The sequence below is a fragment of the Plecotus auritus genome, assembly GCF_963455305.1.
Source record: "Plecotus auritus genome assembly, chromosome: 1".
NCBI lineage: Eukaryota > Metazoa > Chordata > Mammalia > Chiroptera > Vespertilionidae > Plecotus > Plecotus auritus.
In genome coordinates, this window is record NC_137770.1 from 189,023,742 (window position 1) to 189,049,136 (window position 25,395).

General features: G+C 41.9%; 1 protein-coding gene across 1 annotated transcript; it reads left to right on the top strand.

Annotated features, from left to right (window-relative positions):
- Positions 1-33: 33 nt before the first annotated feature.
- On the top strand, positions 34-25,143 carry SLC10A6 (solute carrier family 10 member 6). Its single transcript, XM_080658604.1, has 6 exons — positions 34-648; positions 14,407-14,525; positions 16,461-16,549; positions 19,483-19,658; positions 22,122-22,279; positions 23,507-25,143. The coding sequence occupies exons 1-6, from the start codon at positions 272-274 to the stop codon at positions 23,722-23,724; spliced, it is 1,137 nt and encodes a 378-aa protein (XP_080514730.1). The 5' UTR covers positions 34-271; the 3' UTR covers positions 23,725-25,143.
- The last annotated feature ends 252 nt before the right edge of the window (positions 25,144-25,395 follow it).

Below are 25,395 nucleotides of genomic sequence, written 5' to 3' on the forward strand. Positions count from 1 at the left end.
ATTTCTCTTTAATATTCAGTGGTGAGTAAGAACAGAAGTGGAAAGCCTTACTTAGCACAGTTTATTATATGTTTCATGGCCATGATAATTGCTTTTACAAAGTCATAAAGGAATTGATCAGATTAGGGTGAATCAACCTGGCTGGCCAATAGCTATTGGAATGATTCTCCACGCGTGACTTCGTTGCATTATTACAAAACGTGGCAGGATAGACATGCCCAGCCGTCTCGGCAGATGTTCACTTGTAATGCTGCCTTAAGGAGATGAAGAGATGAGGACAAATTGTTCCAGCGGCTCAGCCTGCGCTGCCAACAGTTCAGAGGAGGAGCTGCCAGTGGGGCTGCGGACACCTGGGAACCTGGAACTTGTCTTTGCAGTGGTGTCAGCCGTGATGATGGGCCTGCTCATGTTCTCACTGGGGTGCTCTGTGGAGATCCGGAAGCTGTGGTCGCACATCAGGAGACCCTGGGGCATTGCGGTGGGGCTGCTCTGCCAGTTTGGGCTCATGCCTCTTATTGCCTATCTCCTGGCCATCAGCTTCTCCCTAGCGCCCATCCAAGCGATTGCTGTTCTCATCATGGGGTGCTGCCCAGGGGGAACCATCTCTAACATCTTCACCTTCTGGGTTGATGGAGACATGGATCTCAGGTAAGTTACCCCCGGGAGCTCAGTCTTCCCCTGGTAGCACTTTGCCTGGGGATGGCAGCTAACTGACACCTTTCGTGTTGAAAACTCTGCCAATGTTTAGGTGGAGATCCAAGTGGGAAATATTTTACAGAGACTTGTTTAGTCCTGGAAAGACTTGCCTTTCCGAGCTTAACATGGACTTTTGCTGTGGTTGTCCTCTGTTGGACTGGCAACTACTTTTCTGAGTGGAGGGCTTTGGTTGATATCTCCCAGGACATAAGCTGAGAATCCCAGGAGCTAATGGCAGGGGCTTGGAAGCTGTCATGGTGATGGTGGTGGCGGCATAACCAGAGCCAGGCCTTGTAGCTCTACCAGCAAGTGTTGCACCTACTTCATGAAATCAGTGTTTTGGGGACTGAATGAAGGCGTCCAGGGCTACGTGGTTGATGTATCCTGGTTTAAGTGCCGGTGATGGCCTATGGAGTTGACTTGGAGAGCAACATCAAGATTTATGACTAAAAAATGCTCTTTCTTGTTGCTTTTCACATGCTTAACATTCATCAGGAGAACCCCACTCCTTTCATGTAGGCCAGTGACCTTATTCCCAATCATGGTGTAAACAAATACCCCTAGGAGACGTTAGACTTTATCACTCACTTATGCTTTAATGAGGATAAGTTAATTGCATATATATTGTGATGGGGGGAAAAGAGAGCATTTGAGGAAAGAATATAGGAGTCACAATTGGAAAAGTGAAAGAGCTAAAAGCAGTATCTTTCTAGATTCTTAGCTTATTGATGAACAAACTGTTTTACGTCCTGCCCAGGGAAAGAACTACTTATAAATGTAAATCTTCGTTTGATGTGCATGTCATTCAGTTGAGATTTATTATTCGATGAATGAATGAATCAGAGGTGCTGACTGTGCTGGGAGTTGATGTTAGTGAGTCAGCTGCACAGGTGGGTGTCTCGTTTCCTGCGTGTGCTGAATGGGTAATGTGAAACATATTTCACCTATACATTTTAATGGGCACAGACCAATAATTAACTTTGATATGGCAATGTTTTAGTGACCCACTTATCAGAGATTTGAAAAGAATCACCTGATGCATTGCTAATTAAAAAAAAAATAAGTCGCATGGATATGCATTGCTAATTTAAATACAATAAAGATGATCATTAACATAATAATTGGGAAATGATAAATATCCTTTATTCAAAGTCCACATGTCAGCCATAAGTTTTGGAATCGGAAAGTTTTTGGAAAGACAAAGGACAATTTATTGAGTACCCTGATTAGGCATGAGGTAGATGCTTTCACGTGTTCTCTTTCTCTCTTTTTTTTAAGTCATCATCTCTCTTCAAGACAATATGAGTTCTCATCATTGATCCCTTTCACTTCTTTCTGGGCTCATAACAACCTTGTACATGACCTTTTATTATTCTGAGTTTTACAGCTGAGAAAATTGTGACTCAGGTGGGTTAAGAGCTTACCAAATGTACAAATGAGTATGGCAGAACTCAGATTTGAATTCACATCTGTTTCTCATCAGGCTGTAGTTGAGGCACTTTCTTCCATGCTACTTACACACTAGCTCTTCTGTTCCAAATAGGAGCGGAAATCTTTTAACAGTGCTTTCAACCACTTCTGTTCTGGGAAAGAGAACATTTACTACCTTCATCTCTTATTAGCCAACATTGTAATAAAAACACCAATGAGTAGGAAGTCTATAAAATATAAAGCTCATTTTACTTCCCTTAATTAGCTTTAACTTTGGTCAAATTATTTAACCTGTAAGCCTCATCTCCTCATTTGTAAAACTGGGTTAAAATTACTCATTCCTCACAAAACTGTATTTTAAGGAGAAAATGTACATGCAGAATGCCAGGCACATAGTGGGTATGCAATTAGCTGCTTTACCCTTTTTCTTTTAAAATTTGATTTTGGTCTCACAAATCAAACAAAACAAAAACAAGCAAAAAAATCTGTAAGAAATGACATTTTAAAACTGGGACTAAATATTAGATTTTCAAAAGCTTTTCGATACAAGAATCATAAAACCTTAAATCTCAGTAAAAACTGCAAAAAGAAAATTCAGTATTATTGAGTGAAGTAACATCCAAGTTCATTACTTTTCTTCCCACTTGATTACCAATAAAAAGAACTTTTCAGCAAAACTCAATAGATTGTCATAGATAGAAATTCTGTTTTTTCATGCTGGATAAAATTCAGCATTTGGAACAACTACTTCATTTTACATGAGGAAATTGAGATTTAGCTCTATGCAGATCACCCCAAACATGTTTTTCATGCCTTAACTCTGTGTTCATTCAATCTACGTGCAGTCCTCCACGTGTTCATCCCATGCAGGGCATTTCAGAATCAACATGTTTGAACCAGTTTCTGCACTCTGAGTGTCTGATCACAACACCTATGATTTTCTGTCACCTGGGCTCACCATCTGAGCATTCCCCTGCAACTCCCTTCATTCTTCACCTTGTTCACTAAATCTGCTGTCTAGTCCTATAGCCCATCCCCTTGCATGTCACCCACAGCTATTGTTTTCCATCTGTCCCCACTGCCATTACCTCCGGCCAGGCCCTCACAATTGCTTTATTGGCCATTATGATATCTTTACAATGTTCTCCCCACCTTCAGTCTCTCCATCATGGTTTTGTAGTAAGCAGATAAGGCAGGCTCTGGGCTCCGATTGCCTATATTTAAATCCTGACTTGGGACCTCTTTTCTGTAACTGGAAGTCATAATACTTTCTGTATGGTATTGTAAAGAGAAAATGAACATGTGATACATATAAAGGCTTCTCATCATCTTAGGTAGAAACTAAGCAAGGTCTAACCTACTTCCCCAGGTCTATTTCCCATTAATCCCTTAAACACAATTGGTCTATAGTTCAATGGGTTACTCACTGTTCTCTAAACACACCCCACACATTTCCAACTTTCTTTTGCCCGTGCTGTTCCCACAGCCTGGAAAGCCAACTGTTGGCCTGATTCTATCCCAAGTCAGATGTTTTTCTTCATTCTTACTGTTCTGGAAAGCAGTTGGCCCATATGTATGGAGAACCGAAGACATTAGCCTGCCTCTGGACCGAGCTCAGCTGATCTTGCTGGGCTCTCTCCCATGTTTGGGCCCTGGCTAATGTAGACTGGTCTTAGTGGCCTCAGATGGGCAACGGGGCTCGTCTTCCCCTGGTCTCTCATTCTCCAGCAGGCTAGCCTACACCTCATCGCATGACAGAGGCAGGGTTCGGAAAAAGAGAAAGCATACCAGACCTCTTGCGGCTTGGGCTTGGAACCCGTTTATCATCTTTCATGGCTTTCCATTAGCCAATGCAAATTTCAAGGCCAGTCCAGATTCGAGGAAAGAAGGCGTAGTTTCTGCCTCTTGATGCGGTAAGCTACAAGGTCACACTGCAGAGGGCATGGATGAGAAAGGGGTGAATATCTGGGGACATTTTTGCAGTCTACTGTGCTGAGGATGGACAGAATTCTTTTCTTTGAGGGTAGGACGTGACAACTAAGATCTGGGAGTGTAGTAGTTAAGTGCACCCCTCTGGAACCAGTGAGTAGACCTGTTACTCATTGGGTCGTCTTGGTAGCTTACGTATCAGGGGTCCTCAAACTTTTTAAACAGGGGGCCAGTTCACTGTCCCTCAGACCGTTGGAGGGCCGGACTATAGTTTAAAAAAACAAAACTATGAACAAATTCCTATGCGCACTGCGGGCCCGGGACGAGTCGGCTGCTCAACAGGAAAGGCAGCGACACCTGGCTGGCTGGATAAATGTCCTCGGCGGGCCGCATGTGGCCCGCGGGCCATAGTTTGAGGACCCCTGAAATTCTCTGTGCCTTAGTTTCCTCACTTCTGAAATAGGGAGAAACAACCTACCTCGTGGGTTGTTGTGAGGATTGCATGAGTTAATACATATAAAATGCTTAGACTCTCACCTGGCACAATATGCTATATGAGTTATTATTATTATGTGGGGCAGACAAAAGAGCATTGCGGTAGGGGGTCTGTGTTTCAGTCTCTGCTCAAAGAGAAGCTGGATATCAGTTTCCTCACTTGTGAAATCAATGGGTTAGCCTGGTGGTCAGCAAACTCATTAGTCAGCAGAGCCAAATATCAACAGTACAACGATTGAAATTTTTTTTGAGAGCCAAATTTTTTAAATTTAAACTTCTTCTAATGCCACTTCTTCAAAAGAGACTCACCCAGGCCATGGTATTTTGTGGAAGAGGCACACTCAAGGGGCCAAAGAGCCGCACGTGGCTCGTGAGCCGCAGTTTGATGACAGTCTAACCGTTAGACTGCCTGAGGCCTATGATGGTAAATAATACATATCATAAAATTTACCATTTTAACCATTCTTAAGTGTAAAGTTCAATGGCATTAAGTACATTCGCACTGTTGTACAATCATCCCTACCATCCATCTCTAGAACTTTTTTTATCTTCCATTAAACAATAACTCCCCCTTCCCTTCAGCCCCTGGCAACCACCATTCTACTTTCTGTCTCTATGGATTTGGCTACTTTAGGTGTCATGTATGTGAAATCACAAAATATTTGACCTTTCGTGTCTGGCTTATTTCACTTTGCCATAATGTCTTCAAAATGCATCAGTATTTTGGCATGTCAGAATTTCCTTTGTTTAAAAAGGCTGAATAATAATCCATTGTGTATCATCACTTTTTTTTTTTTTTTTTTTTTTTTTTGCATGTTGCATCACATTTTGTTTATCCATTCTTCTGTTCATGGGCACTTGGGTTGTTGCCACCTTTTGGCTATTGTGAATAATGCTGCTATGAACATGGGTTGTAAGTATCTATTGCAGTCCCTGCTTTCAATTCTTTTGGGTATAAACCAGGAGTGGATCTGAGGTCTTTTAAATATCTTGTGGCAACAGGAAAAGAAAAGCAAATGATAAAGTTTGTGTCCCCATCTCTCCACCCCAGTTTTGAATGTTTCCCCTGAAACTATTTGACAGAGATGCCTCTCCTCTCTCCCATAGCACCAAAGAATTCTTGTCATTCATTGGAAAGCCTGGCAATAGTTGGGCTGCTTATCTGCCTCACCCACTAGGTAGGTCTGTAAGTTCCTTGAGGGTTTTTTCATTTTGGTGTGCTCAGTGCCAGCCTGGTGGTGGTAGGTACTTGATAAACATTGAATGAATGACAAGGAACGTTTCTGATGGCCTGTGTGTGTTACATACGCTTCTCTTGAAATGCAATCAGTTTACTGGTGCAACTCAAGACAACCCATGTTTCAGTTTGACGTTTGATATCGGAGGTCTATTTCCCCCTAAGTATGTACTTGTGTCCTCAGCTGCAGAGAAATTCTGACCACTGAGCAGTTCAGTGGCCAATTTTGACCTTTGAACTTTAAAGGAGCTCTTGGTTCTTCAGCAGAGACTTTGGAAATAGGACTTTGGATTCTTCAGGTTTGTCTGCCATGGTCTGGTGGAGAACTGATCACCTTAAGAGACAGAACTTAGGCCCAGCTGGAGTGGCTCAGTGATTGAGCATCAACCTATGAACCAGGAGGTCACTGTTGATTCCCAGTCAGGACACATGCCTGGGTTGCAGGCTTGATCCCCAGTGTGGGGCGTGCAGGAGGCAGTCAATCAATGATTCTCATCATTGATGTTTCTCTCTCTCCCTCTCCCTCTTCCTTCTCTGAAATCAACAAAAACATATTTGTGAGGGAGTAAAAAAGAATACCAAAAATAAAAACAGACAGAACTTAGATTGAATCCATGTGACTTTGTGTAAATTTTGGTAACTCTCTGTTCCTTAGTTTCCTGGTCTATACAATGGAAATGATACCCACACATACCTGGAGTATAGATGAGAAGAGAAAATGTATCTAAAAGCATGGGGCATAATACTTAGCAGGTAGTGCTCAATAAATGCTGGTTATTGTTACTGAGAGGCAGCAGACAGGAGTAACATTTCTATCTGGGGATGGAAAACCTGGCCTTGAACTCTTTTCTAAGGCCAAGTCTGTTGACCCGATCTAGCATACTCCATTTCCATCTGGCTAGCAGATAATTTAAAAAAGTTTTTCAGTGGGGAAGTAAGTACTTTCATAGATTTGAAGTTCAGAGTTTCTCATTTTATTGGTTTAAAATGGAAACATCTTAATAATTTAACCCCAATTGCTAAATGGTATACTTATTGATGCTACATCCTAAATAATAAAGAGGTAATATGCAAATTAACCCTTACACCCTCACAAGATGGCTGCCTACGACCAGGCCAGCAGGGGGTTAATGAGGGATGACCAAATGACTGAACAAGCAGGCTGTGTGGGGCAACGAGGCTGGCAGGGGGGTTAGTGAGGGATGACCAAACGACTGAACAGCAGGCTGCATGGGGCAACCAGGCTGGCGGGGGGGCTGTGAGGGGCAACCAAGCTGGCGGGGGGGGGGGGGCAGTTGGGGGTGACCAGGCTAGCAGGAGGGGCAGTTGGGAGCTACCAGGCTGGTGGGGGGGGGCAGTAAGAGGTGATCAGGCTGGCAAGGGGGGCAGTTAGGGGCAACCAGGCCAGCAGGGGGGCCAGTAAGGGGTGATCAGGCCATTGGGGGGCAGTTAGGGGTGACCAGGTAGGCAGGCAGGTGAGTGATTAGGAGCCAGTGGTCCAGGATTGTGAGAGGGATGTTCTACTGCCGGTTTAGGGATCAGGCCTAAACTGGCAGTTGGACATCCCCCAAGGGGTCCTGGATTGGAGAGGGTGCCAGCTGGGCTGAGAGGACCCCCCTCCCGTGCACAAATTTTGTGCACCGAGCCTCTAGTTGTTACATAATGTGATTATATCTAATTTCCACGTTTTAAGGGAGGTTCAGGATTTACTTGTTTGTCCAGACTTGCTGAATCTGTCTCATAATTTATTCCCTATAACAGTTTGGGGATGGTGATGCCATTCTTAGTGCAAGTGGAATCTTGTTATATCAAAGTCAGATTTTGGCAACAATTTTTCTCTATGTGAATAGCCGAGAAACCCAGTTAGCCACATCCTCTGTTTATACTGCATTGGGATTTCAACTCAGTAAAACCAAAGGTGGGACTTTCCATTGCACTCACTCGTGCTCACCATGTGCTTTCCCAGCCTTGTTGCCATTTATAACCGTTGGCAGGGCACTGGGATCCTCTCTCGCCATTCCCAGGAGCATCATGGGCTTGAAGACTTGTGCAAGGATGGAGGCAGTAACCTGTATAGTCAAGGATATAGAATCAGTATGATGTAAATCTCACACTTCGCTTTCCATAGTCATGAATCATACCTTTCTGCTGTTTGAGCCGAAGCCATGGGGGGCGGGGGGGGGGGGCGGGGAATGCTATCCATATTCTCCAGGAGTTCAAGTGACATCATATGGAATTCTTTACAAGACTTGGTCAGATGCAGAGCCAAGGAATGTAGTGTTATCACAGACTCAGGGTTTGCAAATGCTTCCCAGGCACACTCTCTTCCTTCATCTGCTTTCTAGCTAAAAGAGGTCTTTGCTCAAAGCAAGCATTATTAACAGGATAAAATGATATTAAATGTCATAGGGAATGAAATATATGCAAGAACGGCTAAGGAAAGTTTGAAAGAAAAACTTAAGTAAAAGTGTTTGCTCTATCATTTATGAAAACACTGTAATTTAAACAATTTGGTATTTGCTAAGGAAAAAAGAACATGTTGAATACACTTGAACATTTCATGCCTAATGAAGTCGGCACTTCAAGTTAGTGGACAATTGTTAATGTGGACACACTTGCCTCTCAATATGGAAAGCAATAGAGTAGCTTCATGCCTTACACCAGTGGTCGGCAAACCACAGCTCACGAGCCGCGGTTTGCCGCTCTGTTGACTAATGAGTTTGCCGACCACTGCCTTACATATATATAATATACCTTTTAGATAAGTTAAAAAGAAGATCAATCTATAAAAAGGTGAAAAGTGGGAGCAATGTTTTAATAGCCTCAAGAGAAGAGGATTCTTGAATAAGAAATCCAGAAGCCATAAAAAATGGACAGATTTTACTGTCTCAGGGTTAACTATTTATTATGGCAAAAGTCATACGCATAGTCAAAAATGCACAGTAAGCCAAAACCGGTTTGGCTCAGTGGATAGAGCATCAGCCTGCGGACTGAAGAGTCCCAGGTTCGATTCCGGTCAAGGGCATGTACCTTGGTTGCGGGCACATCCCCAGTGGGAGGTGTGCAGGAGGCAGCTGATCGATGTTTCTCTCTCATCGATGTTTCTGACTATCTATCACTCTTCCTTCCTCTCTGTAAAAAATCAATAAAATATATATTTTTTAAAAAATGCACAGTAAACCTGGTAAATATATTTGTATTACAGATGATATGTACCCTAATTTAAAAAGAGCTCCTACAAGTTGAGAAAAGAAGAAATCAGACAAGCATGGCTGTTTAGAAAGGACCTCCAAGAGGCCAGCAAGCATGAAATAAGACCTTGTTGAGAGTCGGGTGTGTAACAAAATAACAGTGAGATGCATTTTTCAAAGTTCTCATGGGAATTATAAGGGACCAGTTACACCCAGTGGAGGCAGGATTATGAAATGCAGCAGTCTTTTTGGAAAATAATCTGGTACTATCTTAAAGTAAAAGACTTTTGACATAGTAATTCCACTTTTGGAAATGTATTCTACAGAAATACTGGTAAAGGAATTATTTCAAGTGAAATATGTCAGAGAATGTTTATTACAGTATTGTTTACAATGCAAACACATTCAAAGCCATTTATTCATCATTAACAAAGTGACGGAAGAAATTATGGCATATTTATATTGTGGCATACTCTGAAATTTTTAAAAAGAATGAACTTAGTCTATGTGTGATGTCCTAAAAGGATGGATGTCTATGATGTGAAGAGGGGAAAAATAAAAGCAACCTAGTTGCAGAGCGACATGTATTATGTGATTACTCCAAAAAGAAAAAACAAAGAATAAACCTCTACTCATTGAACAAACATGTTTGAAACAGGACTGCTTAATAGAAAAATAAAAGAGGGGAAGGGATGTTTACAGATACTTGTGAATGACCTAAGTCTGGATTTCTGAAAAGGGCACCAATCAGATAAATAGCTGCTCCTTAAAATGTTACATGTGGCTCAGCCGGTGTGGCTCAGTGGAGGAGCATCGACCTATGAACCAGGAGGTCACAGTTCGATTCCCAGTCAGGGCATATGCCCAGGTTGCGGGCTCAATCCCCAATGAGGGGCGTGCAAGAGGCAGCCGGTCAATGATTCTCTCTCATCATTGATGTTTCTATCTCTCTTTCCCTCTCCCTTCCGCTCTGAAATAAAAAAGAATATATTAAAAACATAAAAAAATAAAATGTTACATTTGTACTCAGAAGAGCATGATTTTAATTATGTTTCATAGAAAGTTTCCATTCCTCTGGATTGCTATAGGGGGCATCTACCATTTGAATTCAGTGTAAAAGGGCCATGTTGCTAAGATTTTCAAGTCTCATCTGCAGTCGCATGACCCATGAAGGAGGAAGCAAGAACGTTTTCCAGCACCAGTGTATTAACATGTTGGTTCATCCTTTGGTTCATGGATTTTTTCAGCAAGGATGTAGCGAGCTCCTCCCGTGTTTCTCAGCACGAGGCTCTGCCAGGCTCCTAGTGGTGGGAGGCCAATAGGCCCTTGCCCTCTAAGAGCTCACAGTCTGGGGCACAGCGACAGGACGCAGCTCTTACGCAGGTGCAGAACGTGTGCAGCATGTGAGTAATATCAGAACAAGGGTGTCCCGAGGGCAATGGCAGCCATCCCCGAGGAGAGCAGATGGGTGGTACACAGCAGTGCTGAGGACGGAAAAGCCCACGGCCGGCCAGGGTTGGCCAGGAAATGCTTTAGATGCCCCCATGCAATGTACACATAATGCTAGATGTAGGGCAAATCCCACCCAAGTAAAATATGACAGAGAAAACCTCACCTAACCAGACTGGGAGCAATACTGCACAGTCCCCTGCAAAGATGGAAGGGACACTTAGTAGTTTATAAGAGGCCCCATGCACAAAAATTCGTGTACTCGGGGGTCCCTCAGCCCGGCCTGTGCCCTCTCGCAGTCCGGGACCCCACGGGGGATGTCCACCTGCTGGCTTAAGCCCACTCCCCAGGGGACAGGGCCTAAGCTGGCAGTCAGACAACCTTCTGGCAGCCCAGGAGCTTTTGGGGGATGTCCAACTAGGGAGCGGGCCTAAGCCATTAGTCGGACATCCTTAGTGCTGCCGTGGGCTCCCGCCACCGCTGCTGCGCTGGTCAACCATGAGCCAGCTTCTGGCTGAGCGGCACTCCCCCTGTGGAAGCGCACTGACCACCAGGGGGCAGCTCCTCCCCTGAGTGTCTGCCCCCCGATGGTCAGTGCGTGTCATAGTGACTGGTCGTTCGGCCGTTAGGGTAAATTTGCATATTACCCTTTTATTATATAGGATTATTATTATTTTAGAAAATTTATTGTTGAAAGTATAATAGGTGTCCCATTTTTTCCTCAGTGACTCCCTCCACCCCACACCTTCCCCACTCCAGGGCTTCACCACACTTATTATTTTTATTGTAGAAAACTTCAAATATATAAAAGTAGGTAGAATAGTGAACCCCTATGCACTTCACTCAGCTTTGGAAGGGCCCCAATCCATTACCAACATAGGATCCACTCACTTCCTCTGTACTCCCCACGCGGCATGGATTCAGGGGCCTGGAGTCGAAGTGGCTGAAGTCTGACTTTACCCCGTGTCACACTGTGTGGTGTGCTGTTTGCCCAGCTCATCAGGCAGAGCAGCATTCACAGTGTCCATAAATAGTTCCTACGTGCTTAAGCAGATTGTGTAACATTTTTCCGGCAATTTAAAGATAAAATAGTTCGTTGGCCTAGAGGATATCTCATTTCCATTTACCTCATTTCCCCTCATTCTTTCACAGGTTCTATCACCTAGAGAGGGAGGAAAACAGCTTGGTGGTTGTGGGTGGTGGTGGGAGGTGGAAAAGGTCGATTTGGGGTGGAGACACCAGAAATTGGGGGAAATTTGGGTGGCACTAAATCCACTTCTCAGGTTCTCATCCTGCATTTCCCCTTCAGTTGGAAGCTCTCTTTTCTTAGCTTTCATGGAATGAACTTCCTGCTCTCACCGCATCTCTGGGCTTTCCCTACATGCCATGCACTCTTCTCCTGCTTCCCGGGTCAGAGTGGGGGCCCAGGGGGAGCCTTCCAAAGCTCTGCTCCCAGTTCCTGGTCTCTCATTATACATGCTTGTGCATTTTATGTATACACTAGCGGCCCAGTGCACGAATTCATGCAACTTGGAAGGAACTGTGGGCCACAAGGCTGCGGTGGGCACAGGGGCCAGTTAAAATAAGTAAAGACAAAAAATAAGACCTTACATATTTGGAAAAAATAAAAACAATGTATTACAAATGTGTGAAGCAATAACTATTTCATACAGTGTAATAAAACCATAGTAATCAAGATAACATTCCATCCGAAAAAAGACTGAACTACTGATACATGCTAAAACATGGATGAACCTTAAAAACATGACAAGTGAAAGAAGCCAGATACACATGTAATTAAATTTATAAGAGCCGAAACCGGTTTGGCTCAGTGGATAGAGCGTCAGCCTGCAGACTGAGGGGTCCCAGGTTCGATTCCGGTCAAGGGCACGTACCTTGGTTGCAGGCACATCCCCAGTGGGAGGTGTGCAGGAGGCAGCTGATCGATGTTTCTCTCTTACCGATGTTTCTGGCTCTCTATCCCTCTCCCTTCCTCTCTGTAAAAAATCAATAAAATATATTTAAAAAAAAAAATGTCCAGAAGAGGCAATCCTATAAAGACAAAAAATAGGTTAAGTATTGGTTGCCAGGAGCTTGGGGAAGAAGGGGATGGGGAGTGACTGCTACTGGGGTGGCTTTTATTTTGTTTGATGAAAATATTATGAACATTGTGTTGTTATTGCACAATCTTGCAAATATACTAAAACACTTTATTTTTAAATTTTATTTTATTTTTTAACTTTATTTTTATTGTTGACACTCTTACCGATGTCCCCATTTCTCTCTCCTCCCCTTTCCCACCTCCACCCAGCCTCCGCTTCCCCTTCCCTCTGGACACCACACTGCCATCTGTGTCTGTGGGTTATGCATATATATTCTTTGGCTAATCCTTTCACCTTTTATCCAACCGCCCTCCCTCCCCTCTCACAGCTGTCAGTCTGTTCCATGTATCCATGCCTCTGTTTTTATTTTGTTTGTCAGTTTATTTTGTTCACTAGGTTACACATATAAGTGAGGTCACATGGTATTTGTTTTTCTCTGACGGGTTTATCTCACTTAGCATAATTATCTCCAAGGCCATTGCAAAAGAAAAGATTTCCTTCTTTTTTATGGCCACACAGTATTCCCTTGAGTACACGTACCACAGCTTTTTTACCCACTCACCTGCTGATGGGCACTTGGGCTGCTTCCAGATCCTGGCTGTCATAAATAATGCTGCTATGAACATAGGGGTGATTTATTCTTTTGAATTGGTGTTTCGGGATTTTTAAAGTAAATTCCCAGAAATGGGATCACTGGGTCAAAAGGCAGTTCCACTTTTAAGTTTTTTGAGGAAACTATACTGTTTTCCGAAGTGGCTGCACCAGTCTGTATTCCTCCCAACAGTGTAGTAGGGCTCCCTTCTCTCCACATCCTCTCCAACATTTGTTTTTGTTGTTGATTGATTGATGGTAGTCATTATGATAGGTGTGAGGTGATATCTCATTGTGGTTTTAATTTGCATTTCTCTGATGATCAGTGACATTGAGCATCTTTTCATATGTCTTTTGGCCATCTGTATGTCCTCTTTGGAGAAGTGTGTATTCAGGTATTTTGCCAATTTTAAAATTGGATTGTTTGTTTTCCTGGTGCTGAATTGTATAAGTTCTTTATATATTTTAGAGATTGCCCTTTATCAGGTGTACCATTGACAAATATGTTCTTCCATACAGTGTGTTCCCTTTTCATTTTTTTTGATGATTTCTTTTGCTGTGCAGAAGCTTTTTATTTTGATGTAGTCCCATTTGTTAATTTTCTCTTTTGTTTTCCTTGCCCTAGGAGATGTATCAGCAAACATATTGCTATGAGAGATGTCTGAGATTTTACTGCCTATGTTTTCTTCTAGGATTTTCATGGTTTTATGACTTACATTTAAGTCTTTTATTCATTTTGAACTTATTCTTGTGTATGGTGTGAGTTGGTGGTCTAGCTGCATTTTTTTTTGCATATACCTGTCCAATTTTCCCAATATCATTTTTTGAAGAAACTGTCTTTATTCTTTCTTCCTTTGCCAAATATTAATTGACTATATAGGCATGAGTTGATATCTGTACTCCTTGTTCTGTTCCATTGATCTATATACCTGTCTAAAAACACTTTAAAATAATGAATTTTATGGTCTGTAAATTATACCTCAATAGAAAAGAACTGTATAAGGAAAAAATCCTTATAACTATAATTAGCAGACCATTTAGGACAAGTATATCCTCAAGTAAATAAGAGTTAATTGGATAAATGGTGCTGGAAAAAAATAAAATGAAATCTTTTTCTAGACCACAAGTACCATCACCATTTGTTGAATAATAAGACAGGAGTGAGCTTCAAGTAAGTTACCCCATGTAATCTCTAAGAAGTTGTGTCCAATAGTTACATTTGGTTAGGGAGCTAACTTCTTCGTTCCAAATTCTCTCTCACACATTATTTTAATTTTACTTTCAGCATCAGTATGACAACCTGTTCCACAGTGGCTGCCCTGGGAATGATGCCACTCTGCCTTTATCTCTACACCTTGTCCTGGAATTTTGAGCAGAATTTCACCATTCCATATCAGAACATAGGTCTGTATGAGCTTGTGAAATGAAAGAGCAACAGGAATGGGGATGGTAAGGGTAATAGCTGTTATTTACTAAGTGTCTCCTGTAGGCAGCGTGTTTTTTTTATTGTTGTTGTTACCTAATTTAATTCTCTAAGTAACCCTACAGTACAGATTATATTACTAGGGCCATTTCCTAGATTTTCAGGATCAGAGAGATTAAGTAACTTGACCAAGTTTGTGCAGTTGGTAAGGGCAGCACTAGAATTCTGACTCAGGAATCTGACCGCACAGTCCAAGCTCACTAACCCCTGCCTAAGCTCACTTTTGAAAATAAAGCCAGAAAACTTATTAAAAACATTTGTATAGTTTATTGTAAAGCAACTGGACTCGCCATGACCAAAAGGTTACCTGGCTCGCTGTGGCTCTAATGAGACCTCAGTTCCCACAAGTCCACCTTTCACATCGCCTGTGAGCCTTGACCTCTTTGCTGATCAACAGAAATGATTCCTGTTGATTATTGAAGTGTGTCCACGTGTCACAACTATTACCCATATCCTTTTCATTATCTCTCTTCCTGAATATTATTTCTCATCAAACTCTGCCCAGCTCCTAGAGAACTCTGTGGACTCACTAGGCTTGGAAGAAAAACTGGGTAAAATGATCTGCCTGTTCTAGTTTGGTCAGAGTCTTTGGAGAACTGGTAGAAACTATGACTCTTAAAAGTCTAACATGTCAATCTGGAGTCTCAAGTCGGCCCTTGGAGGGCTTACCAGCCACAGCCCATATTTTAAAAGCATGACAGCGCCATCTTCTGATAATAGCTGGAGACGATTGACTGTAAAATTTGAAGGAGATCTTAATTTAGAGATCATGATTTTATGTACAACTTTTCTGATTAGTAAGTTACTTAATATATTCTGTTTTGATAACATATTCTGAAAGACATTCATAAATAATTAAAACACAAAATATTAGGAGCAATTCACATACCTTTGGAGCCAGTATTGCAGGCATTAGGAAGGGGCTCCAGAAATGCCAGCATTCGGATGCCGTTGGCAAGATGACCCCTGCTCTACTGAGCCTGCCTTCAGTGCCTTTATTCGCTTGTGTTAACTAAAAGGCATGTTTTCCTACTTGCTGTTGGGTTACCTAGCTACACTTGGAGATTATGAGAAATGGCTTTGGTATGTGTAACAAGTGCTGTTTTTTTATGTCTGAAACAGGTATTCTTACTTTGTGAAGCAAATGACCCATTGGCGTCCAAAAGGGAACAATAGCTGTGGTTGTGGAGGGGACCCCATACATAGCACCAAAGATGATCACAGATTAAAGAGCATCCTCCTGTTTGCTAACTTTACATTTCCAGTTGTCCCTAAAATTCCATGGGGTTGTCAGAGGGATTCTGAGAGAAATGATGGACCAAATATGGTGGCAGTCAGTAGTATCATACACTGAGTGGCCAGATTATTATGATCTCTGAACGCATAATAATCTGGCCACTCAGTGTGTGTGAGTATATATATATATATATATACACATACATATATATATATACACACATACATACACACACACACACACACATTAGAGGCCCAATGCATGAATTCGTGCGTGGGGGTCCGGCCACCCTAGCCAGGGGGAGGGGACATGGGCAGTTGGCCGGCCTGCCTGCTGGTCGAACTCCTGGTCCAGGGACAATTTGCATATTAGCCTTTTATTATATAGGATATACACTGAGTGGCCAGATTATTATGCGTTCAGAGATCATAATAATCTGGCCACTCAGTCGATACCCTTCAAAGACTGTCTTCCAAAGATTGAAAAAAAAAATTGGAGGTGGATGCAGAAGCAAAATGCAGCTTTAATGAAAGCTTTTATCTAGTTGAAATAGAAATTGTTGAGGCCCGAGGGTTAGGGTGAGAGGCGATGCCGCCTGACGGATTTCTCTTCTACTCAGGGATTTCCCTCCTGTGCCTGACCGTTCCTGTGGCCTTCGGTGTCTATGTGAATTATAGGTGCCCCAAACAATCCAAAATCATTCTCAAGGTAAGCAGCTCCACCTGGCAGTTGGCACATCCTCAGACTCAGAGACGTGACAGATGGATGTAGCAATGACTGAAACAAACAAGCCGGTCACATGTGGTCCCACACCCAGCAATTTTCCCTGCCTGTCCTACATTTTTGGATCCTATCTCCAAGTTTCCTCTGCTTCTCTAAGCCTTGCTCTGTCACTCCCATAGACCCATCAGCCGAGGCTTAGGACACCCCGGAAGGTGTGGGACTCCTGCTGGAGTGACATGAAGCTGAGACCTGAGTGTGGTCGGGGAACCCAGGGCCCATCCATTCACAAGGCTTCACACAGGCGCCCAGGTGGCCGCTGTTCGGGTGTGCGCGCAGTGGAGCCCAGCGTTTAGGGAGCAGAGCTGGTTTCATGGAAGAGCGGGACCAAGGGCTGTCTTCCGGAGACATTGCTGAGGGAACTTCTAAGGTTGTAGTTTGTACACACGGGCAAGGGCTGCCGACCACGTGAAGAACTGTCGCAGTGAGAGAGCATCCAGAGCACGTGGAAGAGCCTGGCCATGGACTAGTGGTAACTGCACCTCCCGCCTTGTCCTGTGTTGCCCGAGAACCCAGCACATGTCCCTGTTAAATGGCTTGTAAAAGTCACTAGCTGGACAGAAGATATTTGCAACAAGGGTGTTAACCTCCTGGGGTGCTTTCTGACTCCCCCAGTTATGTGTTGTTTTCTTTATTTTTATAGATGCTTATTTTTAGTGTCTATGTTCTTTTAGTTTGATATATACCGTATATATATATTGATTTCAGAGAGGAAGGGAGAGGAAGAGAGAGAGAAACATCAATGATGAGAGATAATCATTGATCGGCTGCTTCCTGCACGCCCCCCACTGGGGATTGAGCCCACAAGCTGGGCATGTGCCCTTGACTGGAATCGAACCCAGGACCCTTCAATCCACAGGCCGACGCTTTATCCACTGAGCCAAACCAGCCAGGGCTATCTACTAGGATTGTTTTAGAAGACAGAGAATTGTAGTGTGTGCTCCTTTCATGAAGTGTTTAAAAGTGTTGTGGTTATATTTTACATTTATAAAGAAATAAACATTGGGGGCTAACCGGAGGTTCTGCAAATATGTCTGAGTTCATTTCAGTTGAATGTTTACAGTTTGGTTCAGTTTAAGCGCTTGCCATTTGGCTCTACCTGGCAGAATATGGCCGCTCCATGTGCCTGCACAAATGGACACTGCTTTCCCGTTTTGGACCAAAACCAAACACTGCCATCATCCCTCCAATGAGACCAGGAATATGAGAAAGGGGGACAGGCAGACAAGTCAGCTGGCACAGCGCTGGAGGAAGGCTTCCATGGTGATTTAGGAGTGACTTTGTTATTTTGGTAGGAGAAAATGTCTAATGAGGCAGTTTATGGTTATAATTTTGTTTATAAAACAAGAGAAGAAAATATGATTATTGGAACCTCTTACTTTTCAAGTACTCTACCCTTGATTATTTTCTAACAAAGAAAGTCATGATTTTGGTGTTTCCAGATCTGTCAGTGACAATGGGGAAATCAAATATATTTTCTGTAGGTCAGTTTCATTTCTGTAAAGGTCAGATTTAAAGCTTCTTTCCTTTGGCTATTCCATTGGATTTGTGGCAGAAAATATTTAGTAATATGCATAGATATTCTAGAGCACCTTGATTAAGAAAAAAAGACTGGGAAAATTTAATCATTATTTTGGTATATCTTCAATCTGTTCTTCATCCTCTTTTTAAAAAAAATCGAAATAACTTTTATTTATTTATTTACTTACTTATTTAAAAAAAAATATGGAACGCTTCATGAATTTGCATGTCATCCTGGCCCAGGGGCCATGCTAATCTTCTCTGTATCATCCCACTTTTAGTATCTGTGCTGCCGAAGGGAGCACTGTTATTCATCCTCTTTTAATTTAAGATCTGATTCATTTTCCAAACAAATTGCTTTCTGTGAATTTTAAACTTTCAATCCCCATTTTGGTAGAAAGATGCAGAGGGATTTTTGTAGTCGCAGGCCTTCTTGGTGTGTTCCAGCATCTTCCAGGGAGGTGAGGCTGTCTTTCCCTGTGCTTGGGCAGTAAAGGTGAGCCCTGGAACACATCTATGGCACACTGAGTTGTTTTTGTTTTGTTTTGGTTACCCATGGCTACCTTCTTCTACATCCTCAATCGTTTCACATCACAGTGGATGCTGTAACTAGTTTGCTGTCAACATGGTATGAATGGGAGCTTGCCAAGATCCTGATTTTTCCCAAATATTCTAGGTCTTGCTTCTTTCCCATCTGATCTAAAACTCAAACCACTGGAAAATTTTCTGTTGATTTTTTGTGTTTCTGACAAACAACAAAAGAGACAGCATTCATTTGGGAGAGGGTAGAAGTATTTGTCAGTACCTCTCATATCATATTAATTAGCTCAGATTGTCTAATGAAGAATGGGTAACTTTCATTTGGAGGAGAGAAGGGCAGGGACCAAAGCAATAAGAAGCCATTGGTGGGTGAAGGGATGGTGGGAAGAGAGTGGGGGATGGTCAGGCAGGAAGGATCTCAGATAAGAGGTTACCAGCGAGGTATCTAAGAGGTGTGTGTACAGGTGTTGAGTGCTTATTGTCAGGTTTCACTTATTTCACAAATACGTTCTATCCATGAAAACGACTACCAATCCTTCTGACCAAATCCTCCACTTAAAGGGAGAAGTTACAGTTCATAAAACAAGAAGACTGAGATTCGTGTTGAGTCTTACCAATTCCTACCTTAGCCAAGTCACTTGACCACTTTGGATCTTAGGTTTATTCTCTGTAAAATGATGGATTTGGTGGTCTCAAAGTCCTCTTTTTGTTCTAAAACTTCTAGGTTCCAAGCTTCTTAGAGCGGTGATGGAACCTAAAGACCAGGATGTTTATGTATTTATTTTATTGGTTTGCTTTAGATTGGGGCCATTGTTGGTGGGGTCCTGCTTTTGGTGGTCACAGTTGCTGGTGTGGTGCTGGCGAGAGAATCTTGGAATCCAGACATCACCCTACTGATCATCAGTTGCATCTTTCCTTTGATTGGCCATGTCGCGGGCTTTCTGCTGGCACTTCTTACCCACCATTCTTGGCAGAGGTACAGTTAAACTATCCATAAACTTTGTTGAGAAGAATAAATTAAATGCATAGCCTTTGCTGTCTGGCTGTGTCTGGAAACTCAGAGTTTTGACTTACAAGGTGGATGGAATAGGACAGCTCATTAGACAGAGGGTGAAAAGTTCACAGTGATTCTTTATGTAAATGAACGGAAAGGCCAGATTGATGGACGTTGTAATCTGTGAAATTAGGACCTGGGTTTTGATACCACTTGTAATCTGGACACCTTGCTCTTCATATTCTAGTGGTTAAATAGGAGGGCTGAGATGGTTTCACTAATATAGAGATCATTCCAGGGCATGAGCAAGTTCAAGAGATTAAGCACATATGCCTTGTTTGTGCCAATTTTTAAAAAGTTGCTACTTATGAGGGGCAAGAAGAGAAAGGGCAAACTTGAGAAATAAAATAGAAATTTACCTTAAATATTATAATTACAAATGGGGAATATAATTCATAAATGCTGTGAAATATTAAAAATGATAATATTCCATGTTATTGGAATAGATGAGATGACTATTATTATACACTGTTGGCGGTAACATAAATTGGCATAAACTGTCTAAAAGACAAGTCACATCAATAGCCTTATAAATATTTATAGCTAACAGTGGTTTTACATCTAAAATTCTGTCCTGAAGCTATCAGGTAAATGCACAAATATAGATATGCAAAGATGTTAATTGAAATGTTATTTATAAATATAAAAATAGAAACAATTTAAATATCTAACAATACAGAGATTTAATTCATTATGTGTCTATGTGATGGAATATGATGTATCAATTTTAATTCTTTTGAAAATACTTAAGAGATAAATTTGAGTTAAAAAGGAAAGAAAACAGTATGCATTTTGAGTCTCATCTTGTAGAAGGAAGAAAAAGAATTTTATGCATAGAAAAATACTGGAATAAATATACCATATGCTAATAGTGTTTATTTTGAATAGTAGGATTAAGACTAATTTTAATTGCTTAATATTTTTGGTATATTTTTTATGTTTTTCACTGAGTATGTAATTCTCAACTCCTTTAAAATCAGACAAGAATTTTTGAAGAAAAGTAAACTATGCAGTTGAATTCCAAAGGTGGAATTTGGGAAAAATGTAATTGGCCTCATGCTGTTTCCAGTTCACTTGGGAACATTTAGGATTGTACAAAGTACGGGGTGAGGCTCCACCAAGAGTATCTCATTTACTTGCTACAAAGCCTCTCATTTACTTGCTACAAAGCCTCAGAGATATCATCAATAGTTTGCAGATGAGTGAACCCTTCAGAGAAATTAAGCAACTTGACCAAGTTCATTGAGCCAGAATGTGGTAGAGTTAGGATTTGGACCCGGGTTTGCTTCCAAAGTTAGGAACAGGGACTGTTGAGCGGTTGAAACGTACTGGATCTGGAGAGAAAGTATTCCTATAGCAAAGTGTAGTCAATGATCTCATTCCCCCTCCCCCCACCCCCGCCCCGCACCGCACCGGATGGCTTAAACGTCAGAACTGAGATACTGCATGTGCCCAGTGAATGAATGGCCCAGGTGTGAGGTCCAGCTTGTAGCTTGGTTGTATGAAGGTAGGGTAGTCTGAAGAAAGCATAGCAAGCAATGGGGTCACTATAAATAAAATAAGAGCCACAGAACTTGTCCTGTGACAGGTGATGGCATTTTCACGCCCACATTCCACACCCACATTCCAGTCCAGCTTACCTTCTGAACACCTCTCTTCTCTTCCAGCCATAAAAACCTGACGACTCCCTTTCTAACCTGGAGACAGATGAAACTGCTGACTCCAGCCCTCAAGGTCCTGCCTATGTCTTCTTTTTCCTTCCTCCTGCTTTTTCTTTTTCAAGTGAGGTTTATTTATTTATTTACTTTTTTTGCAATGAGAAAACCAATAAAATGTAGGAAAGTGGAAAAGGTTTTTGTGTTTACTTCCAAGTGTTGTTTAGTTTGTACTGTTTCTATCTCTAATTCAACTGTCCCTTCTCATCCCTAAGCCTCTGCTCTTCACGGATTGGCTTACCGAATGCGCAGTGCCTCCGGGGAGGCCAAGCTCACACCTGTCCCCGGAACTTCAATTTCAGTCATGCCTCTTCCTCGCTCCCCACCCTTTAATCCCATGTCCTCTGGGAAGCTTTTTCTAACCATTGACGCCCCTTCTCTAAATGTCTATAGCATCTCCCTGATTTGTCTGGTGGCGGTACTGAATTTTCCCGTGTGTGTATCTTGACTTTTCAAGCAGATTCCTAGGGTGGGGTTCATAGAGCCCTCCTCCCAACTGCCTCTCAGGAGACCACCTACAGAGCACACACTCAGCAAGTAATGATTGAACGAGTAAACATTTTTAGGGGCCTAAGCCCACAGCTTACATTTATTGCTATTTGTAAGAGAGCATGTAAGAATAGTCCTAATTGCTATTATGTAACTCTTGAAAAAAAAATTTTCATTGTAGGTGCAGGACAATTTCCTTAGAAACTGGAGCCCAGAATATTCAGATGTGCCTCACCATGCTGCAGCTCTCTTTCACTGCCCAGCAGTTGGTCCAGATGATTAGCTTCCCCCTGTCCTATGGACTCTTCCAGATGCTGGATGGATTTCTCATTGTTGCAGGTGGGTAGAGCCCTGTTAGGTACACTTGACTGAAAATTGTTGACCCACCTTACCAACTCCCTTTTCAGTCCAAACATGTACGGGCTTTCCTTGTGATACATTTTTAGCCTGACATTTTTTTGGCAAATAAAATGCACAAATGAGATCCTTTGCCACAAAGTGGAAGTTTCACAGAAAAATACAAAAAACCATGGGAAAATGAGCCGACGAAGATAAACAAGTATGCTTCACAAAAAAACAGTGCACGATCAGAACTTGGATTTCAGGATTGATCAGTCTCCAGGAGCAATCATTTATTTCAAAACAGGCACTTACTATGTTTCATCAAGAGCCAAATGTCAGGTTATTTCACAGTGTTCTTGTGGCAAAGAATTGTGCTGAATGGCTGTGACATAGTTTTCAAATATACTACATACACAAATATTGAAATTAATTATGTGTGTGGGGGGGGTGGGGGGGCAAAAATAGGTTTATAGTTGTTCGTATGGAAAATAATACAAATAATAAACAAGAACAAACTCTGTGTTTCATGTACTGACAACTATACACCTACTTTTGCCCCAGCTTGTCTGCTGTCTACCCATATAGCCAAATATATGTCATTTTGTAATCGGTCACTATTTAGACTCATAAGGTAAATTTGAAAAAAATATAGATGGGTAGATATGAACACACACATGCATTTTAAATCTTGGGTCATGGTCAATTTTTATTATTGTCAGGGAACAGGCGCTGAGTAAATCTCAGTGATTGCTGATATAGCTGATTATATACTGATTACTGATATAACAATCAATATAAGAATACTGGGGGTTTAATTTTCCAACAAGATAAGAGAAATCCTAAGAGACACTGGACTTCAACTCAAGCTTGAATTCCTTCTCCTGGTGAGACCATGAGGGGAGGAACACGGGATTCCCAGCTCTCCTCCCCCACCCAAGGGAGCGCTCATTGGAAGCGCTCCATGGGAGTTGCTGACAGACTGACAGAATAAATGGATGAGCTGTTGGTGAGCTGATGACTAAGTCTCTTTCACAAATGGTCCAGTCCAGACAGAATCACCATTCTGATACACTAAATTGTTTTGTTTCATAGTTTCCTGCGTGTTAATACACACATGACCCCAAATAAACAGATTCTCAAAGTATGGACAAGCTCACAAGGTCACCAAATTATAATCCTTACTAACGTGATTTTTTTAAATGACTTGTGTGTTTTCACATCTAGCATATAAGTTGTACAAGAGGAGATTGAAAAATAAACATAGAAAAAAGACCCCGGGCTGTGCAGAAGGCTGCCGTAACAAGAGCTCCACCTCTCCCCAAGAGACCGGTACTTTCTTGGAGGTGAATGAAGAAATCGCTGTAACTCCTGGGACATCAGAGCCGATGGATCCCCCCTTGGCTCTCGAACCAACGGGCCCCATCTCCTCATGTGCACAGTAGGGGCTTGCTGGCCCGACTGGACGCTGGCTACCTCCGCAGTCAGTAAAGACAGTGCAGGGCTGATGCGTGAATCTCATTGGCAAGGCCTGTGGGAATGTCTACATTTTTGTGTGGATTGTAAATTGTCCCAGGATCCCTTTCTGAGAATGTATTCTGCCTATTTCAGGGAGTCCTTTGGGGTTTACACAGCATGTTTACTAGTTGCTGTGTTCTTGTCTTCCCATTGTTATGTGCAGTCGTCCTCACTTGTGGCTTTTAACCACAGGAGAGTAGGGACTCTGCAGAGATGCCATCTCATATTTAGGGCAAGGACAGTCTGAACGCCCTTGGCTTTGGGAAGGTTCTTTGGAGCCCTGGGGAGGAAGCATTGAGGTCTTAGAAAACATGGGGTCTTTTCTCAAATGATCGTTAATTCTTAAGGGCTTGAAAGTCTTTTTGGATTCTAAATGTAATACAGATTTAGAGGAAAGTTAATGAACACTTGAGGTTAAAAGGTGAATGTCCCATATTTTCACTCCTCAGTGATAGGCACATGTATATCCTTCTAATTGTTGTTTATACATTATATCACTTTAAAAATACTGGGCTTTTCCCACATATACTGTCGAATAAGTCACTTAATGACACATTATGGAGCATCTTCACATGTTGGTCTGTGTTGACCTGCCTCATTCTTTAGAACAATGGCTTTGTAGAAGCATCTCACTGCATGGAAGGACTGACTGATCTCACCGTTCCTCATTCATGGGCATTTAGAGAGCCTTCAACTCACTGGCATTACGATGCTGCCCCTCTCGGGGCATGTCTGTAGGGCCACTTTCTACAACTTGAATCGCCAGACCAGTTGCACAGGAAAACGTTGGACTCTGCTCTCCGGCAATGTGTGTGCGCAGCGGTGCCCGAGAGGGCCTGGTTTCCCATTGCCCAGCCAAAGGATGATCAATTTTGATTTGTGAGAGCATCTCATTTAAAACCGCATTTAATCAATTCTGAGTAAAGTATTTTTTTCATGACAACTTGCCTATTCATGTCCTTTGCCTGCTTTTCTATTTTATTTGTCCTGTTGATTGACAAGTTTGAACACTTTTTGGATAGTTACCCATTGCCCCGTTTTGTCAGTATTTTACCCACTCATTTATCTTTTGCTCTTTGGTAATGTCTTTTGCTGTACAGTTTTATATTTTTTACATATTAAGCAGTATTAGTCTTAAAATAATGTTTTTGACCTTGATCTCTGTCCAGTGTTGGAAATTTATATTTTTATGTGATTGTGAATTGTGAAAGGATTCCTTGTTGAGAATGTATTTGGCCCCTTTTCAGGGAGTTCATTTTGGGTGTTTACTAGCTGCTGTGTGTACTGCCTGGCATTGTAGAACCCATCTCCTTCTGTATTCTTACATTAAACATATTTTCCATATACTTTTATCTTGATTTTATGAAAAACTAAGCATGTACATATTTTATCCCATTTTGAATTTATCTTTCTGTATGGTGTGTTAAGAATGTAATCTTTTTATGATTAATTGTCCCAATATCACTTATTGACTCATTCATCTATATGCCTCCTTTATCACCTAACTTCCTATATAACATTTTTTTTTTTTTGGTCGGGATTCCATTTGGTTCCATTTTTTTTCTGTCTATTCTCATTTGTAAGTTTTGAAATGTGTA

What these genes read in the sequence shown, in the direction of transcription:
- SLC10A6 (XM_080658604.1), top strand. Translation starts at nt 272, where the DNA reads ATGAGGACAAATTGTTCCAGCGGCTCAGCCTGCGCTGCCAACAGTTCA. An exon ending in CATTCCATATCAGAACATAG is followed by an intron (nt 14,526 to 16,460) that starts GTCTGTATGAGC and finishes TCTTCTACTCAG; the next exon opens with GGATTTCCCTCCTGTGCCTG. An exon ending in AATCCAAAATCATTCTCAAG is followed by an intron (nt 16,550 to 19,482) that starts GTAAGCAGCTCC and finishes GGTTTGCTTTAG; the next exon opens with ATTGGGGCCATTGTTGGTGG.